This window comes from Branchiostoma belcheri, unplaced genomic scaffold (genome assembly GCF_001625305.1).
Source record: "Branchiostoma belcheri isolate BF01 breed outbred unplaced genomic scaffold, Haploidv18h27 scaffold123, whole genome shotgun sequence".
Classification (NCBI taxonomy): domain Eukaryota; kingdom Metazoa; phylum Chordata; class Leptocardii; order Amphioxiformes; family Branchiostomatidae; genus Branchiostoma; species Branchiostoma belcheri.
Genome location: NW_017802636.1, coordinates 658289 through 669354, shown reverse-complemented (window position 1 = coordinate 669354; position 11066 = coordinate 658289). Strand labels below are relative to the sequence as shown.

Here is an 11066-nt window from a genome sequence, read left to right as displayed (position 1 = left end):
ACCAAAGATAGTCAAGTGTTATTTTGCACAAGTTAAATTCACATGGTTCACATTAGTTTGCTCCTACTCTTTTTAGATCTATAGCCACATGAAAATAAGGTTCAGGAAAACATATTTGTGTTGGAAAAACTTGACCATATAAGGCTCCACTACTTGCAACAAAGTGGTGACTCAACTCATTGATACTATTATAGATTTATTCTTAATTCTCTGATAACCTAAATGTTCTTATACATATATTGTCTTACTGAACTAAACATTACACCTGTTTATGATAGTTTGGCCCCCAATTTCTAGAAACTACATGGGAATTTTGGAGCGACCAGTTATAAGTTAACACTTTTTTGTTCACATTTGTTGTAATAGCTGTAGTACAGTATTGTATTAACATTAGACCTTCCTCTCATTGCGAAGTAAATGTGACTATAGTTTCATCTTGTCAAGTCAGAAACACATTTTACTATTGTTATTTGTATCTCAAGTTTGTAACTTAAACTCTGTTGCAATAAAGTTTTAAGCATCACTTGAGACTGACTTTCACTTTATTCTCATTCAAACTTCATTTGTACTTGCACAAACATTGTATTTCTCTCATAACTCAGTTTTGATCATTTGCTTGCACTGCCAGTCCTGAAAATGAAGCAAACATTTGCAAGCAGTATCAAATCTTAAAATTGAGATGTTCAATTAATTTTTAAAAAGGCATACATGGACACATTATTTGACAACATATAGCTGACATCAACTTAACAACCATGCTGTCTCCTACTGTAAGAAACATTATCGCAAACCCCTTTAATATCAATCTGCAAAATGGATGTGTTTGAACCAATAAGTGTACATGGTTTTTGTTCAAAGTGTTGACTACACTGCTGTAGAAAATTATTTTAACAGAATTAAATATCAAACATGGCAAAGAATCGATGCTTACCGACAAAAAAGTTGCTATTGTGGACTGATAGTATTAACTTACCATATTTAAGCTTTTAGTTCTGTCAAAATTAGTTGACTAAATCTATAGCTGCCTCCAATCAAAACCCCAATCTTATTCTCAGATATAAACAGATGGCAGACAGCCACAGATGTCTCTGACAGAGTTTATAACAAATGATAAACCACTGACTCAGTTATCATGTAACCAGAACTTTATCAACTAACATGTTTAGTTAACAAATTACTGGACCAGTTTGACTCTATTCTTTTGTGACCTTGAACCTTGGGTTCTTGTTGACCTTCTTGTCGAAGGCTGCCAACAATTTTTCCTCAGTTCTTGTCTTGCCATCCCCTCCCTGAGCATGGAACTCAGCAAGCACCTATGTGGGAGTGTACACAGAAAGGGTTAACATATGTACTGGATGGGGTAAACAGAGTTATGGGCCTAGTCATTTGCTGTATGTATTTTATTCAAACTATATGTAAAGAACAGAGGGAACTGCAGAACCTTTGTTGCTGCCCTATTGGCGTTAAGGGCCGTAAGTTAATAAGTACCTCTATACAAATTATACCAAGTATAATACCTTTTTCCTCAGTTTCTTGACAGACAGCTCGTGGTCATCTGCCTTGAGAAGTACTGTACTAATCACTGATTCCCATGGGAATTTAGCTGGAAAGGGCAAATGCAGTACATCAGTATCATAATATCAAACATGCTATTGGCACATTTCCTATAGCAAGAGTTTCATCTTCCATACAAGTTATGTCTGTGTCTGTTTCCCAACAAATATTTTAAACAGTTATCATGTGTACTAGTTTCATTATTAAATTGAATGGGTATGCAGCACTAGTGCTAAGGCAATATGAGCTGACCTATACCTGGTTTGGACGGTTGCTCCACATCCTCTTCTGGTTGTTCCAACTTTTTCTTTTTCTTCTTTGGTTGCTCTCCACTGTTGTCTATATCTAATTTGAAAACATATATGGTAATGTACATCTTACTGATACTTCCTGTCAACACTAGCAGTAGCATTATAACAATGAAAACAAACAATAACTTTGACAACTAAATAAGATTTTGAAAAGACAACCACATATAGCATACATAAAATCTATGTAAAGCTCACTACTGTCTTCTGCAATTTTCTCTTTGCCTGTATCTTCTTCAAGGTCTTGGTGCTTTCTTTTCTTCTTCTTGGCTTTTTGAGGACTGAGGGCATCATCATTTTCCATCTTTTCGTCCTCCTTTTTTCTCTCTATTGAACCATTTTCCAGTACATTTTCTTCTGTCTTCTTGCTCTTTTTCTGCTTCTTTTGCTTTGGAACTGTCTCAGCATCACCATTTTTCTTAGACCTGTCTTTTTTCTCTTTCTTGTTGGCCTTCAGTCTCCTTTCTTCCTTCCTCTGACGTTTACTGATCTTACCACTGTCTTCCTTGGAATCACTGTCCAAGTTTTTCTCTTCTGTCAACTGATCTTTAATAACTTCTTCTTTGTCCTTTTGTTCTGATTCCTGAAAAAGGACATGAACATCAAACAGTTTAGTTTTTCAAGTGACCACACTAACAAACCATCTACAGCAGACAGTCTAAATAGCTTTTCTACTGCAAGATTACACAAAAATTTATATAACATTTTGCCATAATATTCTCCGTTAGTGACTGCAACTTTGAAAAGTTGGAAATCAAGTTAACACACTGGTGAATCAGTGATACTAACAAACTGAGTAACAACACACACAGACCGACTTCTGTTTTTTCTGTTGTTCCTTCTGTTGTTGTTGCTGTGCAGCAGAAAACACCTCCCACACCTGGGTCACTAGATGGTTGTTGTGGATCCGTAAACTGTTCTTCACAAAGTTCTGTGACAGGGAAAAAAACTTTAAATTATTATCTTAACAATTTGTAATTTTTCTGGGTTTGAATCTCTAGCAGGCCCCAATTTTATGCCCTCGGGAAAGGCACTTGACACTGTTTACTCACATGATTCTGTCCCTCTCAGATTGGATGGAATTCGAAAGACGGAGGTCCCATGCTTGAGTAAAACTGCACCTTGAGCACCACACATATTGGAAAGAGTAGAGATCCATCCCAGCGTGAGTGGATCAAACCTTACAGTCAGGGCTTACACAGCTATACAGTGGAGTAGCCTCACCCAACACATACCTCAAACTTGGCCTTCTTCCTGGGAATGTTGGAATACTGTGAAAGTCTCTCCCACAGATTTCTCACTTGTGGAGAAGCATTGGCATCATTCATGGACTTCTGCACTTGCTACAGAAACAGAACAGGCATTGCATGCATTAAGCCAACTCTTTCATACACACAGTATTAAAGTGTCAACTGTCAACAAAGGAACAAGAGCAAAAAAAGAAATAACATTTTACATTTAAAAGTCATCAAACATATATTGTATGTTGGGTTTTTAGTACTTTTTACAAGTACAAAATAAGATTTGACCTACTTTTAGCCAGGCATCCTGCTTGGCCTCCCCCTTGGTCATCCTGTGTCCTGTGATGCCCTTCCCTCCATACTTGTCTTCTTCACTGATACACTGTGTGTGGGTCTTGTAGTCATCTCCCCTGTAGTATGGGTCACAAATGTAGGATCATGCTGAAGTACATTGTGAATGCACATGTGATCACTTATAATCAACACTTAATTTAATGATGTATAACTATAAGAGAAAGATGAGGAGTGATAATGATTTGTCATCTAATGTCCAAAAAGTCAATATCACTTCTTGATGATTTCTTAATCTCTTATCAAATTAATTGCGGATACTGTAGATAGTTGGTAGATATAACATTACTTTTTCATTACAGTACACTTTTATTACTCACATGGAAGCAGCTGAATGGAAGAGTAGTAGAAAAGAAATAGAAAAGCAGTGTCAATGCTTAGGCGGAAACTTACCAGAAGTCCTTGCCACAGTCCAGACATGACAGCATGTCACAGCTGCGGCAGGCGGTGAGGTAGTGTTTCTCTACCTGGTTCTTCTTCACAGTCTGCCCACAGGCATTACAGTTGAAGAACACCATGGTGGAACAGGAGTCAGCAGCTTTCTCTGCTATGAATATAAATATAGGATGCAATCATTACATTGTACATTGTACATAGGATATGATTACTATTTGAGCTTATTTATCTTTCACCTGCAGCTGGCTACTTGTACATAAATTTTCAGTCCTCTCTGCTAGTGCTAGTTGGGTGCCTCACATTATGTGTTAACACTGTTATCTATTTTAGGCTCTAAGCACATCCATGGAGGCATAAGTTGTAACTCCGTAACACATCTATTCATATATTTAGTACTATTGCATGTACCAGTATAAGTAGTATTAGGACGAGCTAGGAGGTTTAAAATCAATTGATTTTAACCTCCTTGGGCCAACTATGTGCAACGTGGACATTATAACTGCTACACGTGTTACAGTTGTTGTTGGTCGGTTGCCTTTTATATATGCCTTTTTATAATAGTATTAGCTGGCTTTTGTATCGTCGGTTCCCGATCTTGCGCTCTAGTTTCTTTATTTATCTATCGATACTCGCACGTGGAAGTGCTTTTATGTGGTTTCTACCCATCGATGCTCACGTGGGTGCACGCTCGAGCTCCCTCTAACGTTACCTGCCCCCCTCCCCATCCTCTGACAGCGTCGCGACTGTATAGTCAACTATTGGGGAATAAAAAAAGCACAAAAAGTGATCATATCGTGTCCTAGCTTACAACGCAACAAACTTACCCCAGTTGTTCCTGACTGAATTAAGTTTTGGCCACAGAGAAACTGGCGAGGTCGCTTTCCGAACTTCTGAACTCCTTACGCCACCATCTTGGAACTCAACACTAAAAGAGAGGGGTGTCCCGCGATAGGCATTTGGTAGGTTTGGTGATTTATTAACGAATCATGATCAAATTGAAATCCATCGCAGGCGAATATTCACAAACTAGACTCTAGAAAAGATTTTGCAGGTTAAATTTGACCATATTTTTGAGATCACGACTTCTGAAAAAAAATTAATTCCCCCTTCTATAGAAATATTAATCAAGGTAACCCAATTTGTTCACATTGTAAGGAAGCTACGGCCACGGCCATTGTGGGGGTGTAGCTCAGTGGTAGAGCGCTTGCTTCGCATGTAAGAGGCCCCGGGTTCGAATCCCGGCACCTCCAGTAACTTTTACAAACTATGCGTGCCCTTGTCAAGACAGGGTGATTTTGGCCAACATCAAGTTGTACGTGCGATCATGAATATTATAACGCACTACGTTTATAATACTGTTCAGTTCTAGAACATGGTTCGCACTTTATCAAAGAAATGCATATGATCGCGGCTGTGCATTGGCAGCAGGACAGAAAGCGCAAAGTATATATGATAGTAAAAGTATATATGATAGTATACATACAGCAGCAGGACAGGAAGCGCATTGTAGTATGATTATTATACATACAGCAGGGGTTTAGTTTAGTACGGTAAGGCCAAACTGAAACCAAATAACAAGCCTTAATTCCGATCAAGGCTTCAAACGTGTCCTGTTCTTAAAGTAAACTTAAAAGAAATGTTTAATGACTCTTTATCTACTGTTCCCTAGCCAAGCACCAAGATAACTTCTCCACTGCAATTTTTGAACGCAACAATTGGCTACCCTTCGAACTTTCATCACTTTATGACGTCACATACCATCTCCACAAGCTTTGCTTCGAACAACAAACTTACAAAGTTCCAGACAGCGTTCCACTACCTGGACACAGCGACAGACGTGCAACATGTGGCAAACACTACTCTCTGTGTTTACCTGCTGCCTGAATGCGAAGGTGAATAAAGTGTCACCAGGCGAGGAGAAGACTGGGGACGGACTGGCGGGTAAGACCATGGTCCGAGAGACCTTTACTTGAAACATCTGAGTACGGGATGGTATCGGCTGACGGTGTAAGGCCATAAAGGAGACTGGCGGATCGCGGAATTAGTCCTGCGGGACTACCGTATGTGCCATGCAATAGAGTCAGTTTCGCACATGTACCTGTAAATTCATTCTTCAGTGCTACTATTCTGGGGAGTAGTATCGTATACCTTTTTGTCGGCGATGGACGACACAATTAAAGCTGCTAATCTGCATGTTCACAATCACGTACATTGAAACGTCACTAGCAGTGTAGCACTCATGTTGTCGTCGGTGACACACTGATTTCATCCGTTCCCACGGACTGAACGGATAGAATGTGCTTCAGGATTTCAACTTTATTTCAGAACCACCAGTGATTCCTATAACCAGTCCACCGGTCCCCGTGATGTCCCAGCCGCGGCCGGACAGGTCCTCAGCCGATATCCTTGCCGAGCTACGCGATGAGGGTGTGTTACCCGGCCTGAAACGGCGTGACAATGCCGTCGCCTTCCAGGTGCCAACCGAGAACCACGGTACTCCCCCGCGCCACCAGGTGAGGCTGAAGAAAATGGAGAAGCGGATGGAGGAACGGCGTGAGAAGGTGAAGAAAATCTGCCCTGAGTCTCGTGGCGACCTGAAGAGGCAGCTGAATGACGCGGAGGTTAGGAGACAGGTAAGGAAGCTGTTCGGCTTCACTTCAGTCTCTGTAAATGGCACGGCTACACATGGCGCGTGTTTTAAAGGTTAGATGAAAACAACAAAGTCTCATAGGGTGACGGAAGGAATAATTGGGATGAACCAAAAAGAAGGGATGCTAATCGTATTTTGTACTTTCAGGACCTCTTGGTCAAGAAGACCGACAAGATCTCAAAGAAGTCTGCAGAGAAAGCAGCTAGGATCAAGGCCAGGAAGGAGGCGAGCAAGAAAAACGGCACCGCGTTTGTGATCACCTCCACAAGCGACTCCGCTGTCATCGCTACACGAGAATCCCAGAAGACCAAACAGCTTGAGAAGCGCCTGGAGGCCAGACGAGCGCGACACGCAAAGAAGGCAACAGTGGACGCGCTGGAGACGCGCCAGAACCTCGCCGCTGAACGTCGCAAGGTATGTTATCTACTCACTATGATAATCGTTATTTTGGCACATGCACCATATACATTTTTTGGACCTTGTTTACCTAGTTACCTAATACTTCAACTGCTAACTTATTTTTCTTACCTCCCAGGTAATTAAATGTCATTGTCTCCATCATACTGACTGACTGTAATTTCCCTCTCCTACACAAACCAGGATCACGTGGTGGCCACCATCTCTAAGGCCAAGAAGCTCGCCCGTCCACACAAGTTCCCCGCCCAAGAGGAGGCAGCCTGTGCTGGCAACTAAGACGTCTAAGGTGTCCGACAAGAGAGGACGAAGGAACCCGAAAACATTTCCTCTAGAAAATGTTGAAATCTTGCCAATATTTTGGTGTTGATGACTCCTGTGAGTCAGTGCACCGCACAAAATAACAGTTCTTCTTTTTTTGAAACTTTAAAAAAAATTAGAAAAAAAATTGACAGAGTTTACAGAGAATACTTCTTCCAAAAAATGTTGAAATCTTGGCAATATCTTAGTGTTGGTGACTCTTGTGAGTCAGTGCACTGCACAAAAGAACAGTTGTTCTTTTTTTGAAACTTTAAAAAATCAGAAAAAAACTTTGCAGAGTTTACAGAGAACTCTTCTTCCAAAATATGTTGAAATCTTGCCAATATTTTGGTGTTGGTGACTCCTGTGAGTCAGTGCACCGCACAAAATAACAGTTCTTGTTCTTTTTTTGAAACTTAAAAAAAATCAGAAAAAAATTTTCAGAGTTTACAGAAAACTCTTCTTCCAAAATATGTTGAAATCTTACCAATATTTTGGTGTTGGTGACTCCTGTGAGTCAGTGAACTGTTTTTTTTACAGTGCCTGTTGGCAATACTTACCACTTTCTTGACAGTGCCCTGTTGGCGTTACCTACCACCAGTTGTTGTATAATTGTTAAATAAAGTTGATTTTCCCTGTTTTTCAGTTCTCATGTGTGATGATTTTTCAACTCCTACCTCCTTCATCAGGTTTGTCATGTTTGTAAATATTTTCGGGGGGGGGTACTTCCCTGCCTAAATTGATATGTCACACATTATCCCAAACAATCACTTTTAATGATGCCACACAACTTCAATAGTTTATCCCAAACTAAGATAATATAAAGGTGTTAACATATAAGTTAGATAACATATACTTATAAAAGAACAAATCTGCAGAAAGCTCAACCTCAAAGTTTTTGGGGTACCTTCCGTGTTTACACGGCAGACACAAACCTTTACATAAGGTACAAAATAATTTTCAGAAAATATATTCTTGCGAATCTTATTTGGTACATGTACAGACTGTACATCTATTTCCTAAACAATGTCTATAGAGTTCTGCATACAAAGTATCTGAAACAGCCATATACAATGTATATACATCTGGGTTTACACCACTATTTCAACCAGTGACACCTTGCATTAGCAGCCATCTATGCAGGCACTGAAGATCACAAGTATTAGCTTCATCAATGTTTCTTAAAATCTACAGTTCCATGATATGATAGCACATTACAGATTAAGGCGTGTATGTGGTCCACACACACTTGACAGCCCAAATAAAAAGACATGCACAAATTCACAATACATGCACATATAATAAGCTTTACACTAAAAAACAGTGCACAGCACAGTGCATCATCATTTACTTTAAAGGTTCGAATCCCGGCACCTCCAGTAACTTTTACAAAGTATGCATGCCCTTGTCTTGTCAAGACAGGGTGATTTTGGCCCGTATGAAGTTGAGTAATTGACGTACGATCATGAATATCAAAACGCACTACGCTACTGATAATTGTTATTCTAGAACATGTATTCAGTGGTCCGTGGAGCCACCTTATCAAAGAAATGCATATGATCGCGGCTGTGCATTGCAGAAGGACAGAGAGCGCAAAGTATATGATAGTATACAGACAGTAGCAGGACAGAAAGTACATAGTTTATGATAGTATACATGCAGCGGATGTTTAGTTTAGTACGGTAAGGCTTAAGAGCCAAACTGAAACCAAAGTAAAATGTCCTATTACCTCTGGTCTAGATTGCGAAGATATCTCCGCTAACTACGATATACTAATAAAAAGAATATTTTTCCATCTACGCTTCAAACATGTCCTGTTCTTAAAGTAAACTTAAAAGAAATGTTTAATGACTCTTTATCTACTGTTCCTTAGCCAAGCATCAAGATAACTTCTCCACTGCAATTTTTGAATGCAACAATTGGCTACCCTTCGAACTTTCATCACTTTATGACGTCACATACCATCTCCAAGCTTTGCTTCGAACAACAAACTTACAAAGTTCCAGACAGCGTTCCACTACGTGGACACAGCGACAGACGTGCAACATGTGGCAAACACTACTCTCTGTGTTTACCTGCTGCCTGAATGGGAAGGTGAATAAAGTGTCACCAGGCGAGGAGAAGACTGGGGACGGACTGGCGGGTAAGACCATGGTCCGAGAGACCTTTACTCCGGCTTGAAACATCTGAGTACGGGATGGTATCGGCTGACGGTGTAAGGCCATAAAGGAGACTGGCGCCGGAATGAGTCCTGCGGGACTACCGTATGTGCCATGCAATAGAGTCAGTTTCGCACATGTACCTGTAAATTTATTCTTCAGTGCTACTCTTCTGGGGAGTAGTATCGTATACCTTTTTGTCGGCGATGGACGACACAATTAAAGCTGCTAATCTGCATGTTCACAATCACGTACATTGAAACGTCACTAGCAGTGTAGCACTCATGTTGTCGTCGGTGACACACTGATTTCATCCGTTCCCACGGACTGAACGGATAAAATGTGCTTCAGTCGGATTTCAACTTTATTTCAGAACCACCAGTGATTCCTATAACCAGTCCCCCGGTCCTCGTGATGTCCCAGCCGCGGCCGGACAGGTCCTCAGCCGATATCCTGGCCGAGCTACGCGATGAGGGTGTGTTACCCGGCCTGAAACGGCGTGACAATGCCGTCGCCTTCCAGGTGCCGACCGAGAACCCTGGTACTCCCCCGCGCCACCAGGTGAGGCTGAAGAAAATGGAGAAGCGGATGGAGGAACGGCGTGAGAAGGTGAAGAAAATCTGCCCTGAGTCTCGTGGCGACCTGAAGAGGCAGCTGAATGACGCGGAGGTTAGGAGACAGGTAAGGAAGCTGTTCGGCTTCACTTCAGACTCGGCAAATGGCATGGCTAGACATGGCGCGTGTTTTAAACGTCAGATGAAAACAACAAAGTCTCATAGGGTGACGGAAGCAAGGAATAATTGGGATGAACAAAAAAAGGATGCTAATCGTGTTTTGTACTATCAGGACCTCTTGACCAAGAAGACCGACACTTATAAGAAGTCTGCAGAGAAAGTGGCTAGGATCAAGAAGGAGGCGAGCAAGAAAAACGGCACCGCTTTTGTGATCACCTCCACAAGCGACTGCGATGTCATCGCTACACGAGAATCCCAAACAGCTTGAGAAGCGCCTGGAGGCCAGACGAGCGCGACGTCGACACGCAAAGATTCTACATAAACCAGGATCACGTGGTGGCCACCACCTCTAAGGCCAAGAAGTTCGCCCGTCCACAGAAGTTCCCCGCCCAAGAGGAGGCAGCCTGTGCTGGCAACTAAGACGTCTTGGTGTCCGACAAGAGAGGACGAAGGAACCCGAAAACATTTCCTCTAGAAAATGTTGAAATCTTGCCAATATTTTGGTTTTGGTGACTCCTGTGAGTCAGTGCACCGCACAAAATAACAGTTCTTGTTCTTTTTTTGAAACTTAAAAAAATTAGAAAAAAATTGCAGAGTTTACAGAGAATACTTCTTCCAAAAAATGTTGAAATCTTGGCAACATTTTAGTGTTGGTGACTCCTGTGAGTCAGTGCACTGCACAAAAGAACAGTTGCTCTTTTTTTGAAACTTAGAAAAAAATCACAAAAAAAACTTCTCAGAGTTTACAGAGAACACTTCTTCGAAAATATGTTGAAATCTTGCCAATATTTTGGTGTTGGTGACTCCTGTGAGTCAGTGAACTGCACAAAATAACAGTTCTTGTTCTTTTTTTGAAACTTAAAAATCAGAAAAAAATGTTCATGCTCAGAAACCGTTGTCCAGTGGACATAATGTTTACAGCTAGACCGTGCAGTACTAGTACAGTTCCCTGTCTTTGT

At 41.1% G+C, this 11066-nt stretch overlaps 3 protein-coding genes and 1 non-coding gene across 5 annotated transcripts; 3 read left to right on the top strand and 1 right to left on the bottom strand.

Annotated features, from left to right (window-relative positions):
• Positions 1-794: 794 nt before the first annotated feature.
• Positions 795-4803, bottom strand: LOC109463225 (cell growth-regulating nucleolar protein-like). 2 transcript variants are annotated; one of them, XM_019759960.1, is made up of 9 exons: positions 4675-4803; positions 3848-4001; positions 3396-3513; positions 3098-3205; positions 2677-2793; positions 2061-2445; positions 1813-1899; positions 1518-1603; positions 795-1313 (listed from the first exon to the last, which is right to left on the bottom strand). In XM_019759960.1, exons 2-9 carry the CDS (start codon positions 3970-3972, stop codon positions 1194-1196), a joined length of 1146 nt encoding a protein of 381 aa, XP_019615519.1. In that variant the 5' UTR covers positions 3973-4001; positions 4675-4803; the 3' UTR covers positions 795-1193. The 2 variants fall into 2 exon arrangements, with proteins under 2 accessions (XP_019615519.1, XP_019615520.1); XM_019759961.1 differs by having other exon boundaries at positions 3848-3998; positions 4675-4791.
• Positions 4804-5028: 225 nt separating this feature from the next.
• Positions 5029-5100, top strand: Trnaa-cgc. Its single transcript has one exon. It is a non-coding gene; the product is annotated as a tRNA-Ala (tRNA).
• Positions 5101-5649: 549 nt separating this feature from the next.
• LOC109463256 lies at positions 5650-7854 on the top strand. The gene is made up of 4 exons (XM_019760001.1): positions 5650-5791; positions 6176-6483; positions 6648-6914; positions 7101-7854. The coding sequence occupies exons 1-4, from the start codon at positions 5695-5697 to the stop codon at positions 7191-7193; spliced, it is 765 nt and encodes a 254-aa protein (XP_019615560.1). The 5' UTR covers positions 5650-5694; the 3' UTR covers positions 7194-7854.
• A 1179-nt stretch (positions 7855-9033) lies between these two features.
• On the top strand, positions 9034-10375 carry LOC109463166. The gene is made up of 3 exons (XM_019759881.1): positions 9034-9357; positions 9747-10054; positions 10220-10375. Exons 1-3 carry the CDS (start codon positions 9261-9263, stop codon positions 10373-10375), a joined length of 561 nt encoding a protein of 186 aa, XP_019615440.1. The 5' UTR covers positions 9034-9260.
• The last annotated feature ends 691 nt before the right edge of the window (positions 10376-11066 follow it).

What these genes read in the sequence shown, in the direction of transcription:
- LOC109463225 (XM_019759960.1), bottom strand. Translation starts at nt 3,972, where the DNA reads ATGGTGTTCTTCAACTGTAATGCCTGTGGGCAGACTGTGAAGAAGAAC. An exon ending in GACTGTGGCAAGGACTTCTG is followed by an intron (nt 3,514 to 3,847) that starts GTAAGTTTCCGC and finishes CCCATACTACAG; the next exon opens with GGGAGATGACTACAAGACCC. An exon ending in AGCAGGATGCCTGGCTAAAA is followed by an intron (nt 3,206 to 3,395) that starts GTAGGTCAAATC and finishes CTGTTTCTGTAG; the next exon opens with CAAGTGCAGAAGTCCATGAA.
- LOC109463256 (XM_019760001.1), top strand. Translation starts at nt 5,695, where the DNA reads ATGTGGCAAACACTACTCTCTGTGTTTACCTGCTGCCTGAATGCGAAG. An exon ending in GACTGGGGACGGACTGGCGG is followed by an intron (nt 5,792 to 6,175) that starts GTAAGACCATGG and finishes ACTTTATTTCAG; the next exon opens with AACCACCAGTGATTCCTATA. An exon ending in TCGCCGCTGAACGTCGCAAG is followed by an intron (nt 6,915 to 7,100) that starts GTATGTTATCTA and finishes TACACAAACCAG; the next exon opens with GATCACGTGGTGGCCACCAT.
- LOC109463166 (XM_019759881.1), top strand. Translation starts at nt 9,261, where the DNA reads ATGTGGCAAACACTACTCTCTGTGTTTACCTGCTGCCTGAATGGGAAG. An exon ending in GACTGGGGACGGACTGGCGG is followed by an intron (nt 9,358 to 9,746) that starts GTAAGACCATGG and finishes ACTTTATTTCAG; the next exon opens with AACCACCAGTGATTCCTATA. An exon ending in ACGCGGAGGTTAGGAGACAG is followed by an intron (nt 10,055 to 10,219) that starts GTAAGGAAGCTG and finishes TTGTACTATCAG; the next exon opens with GACCTCTTGACCAAGAAGAC.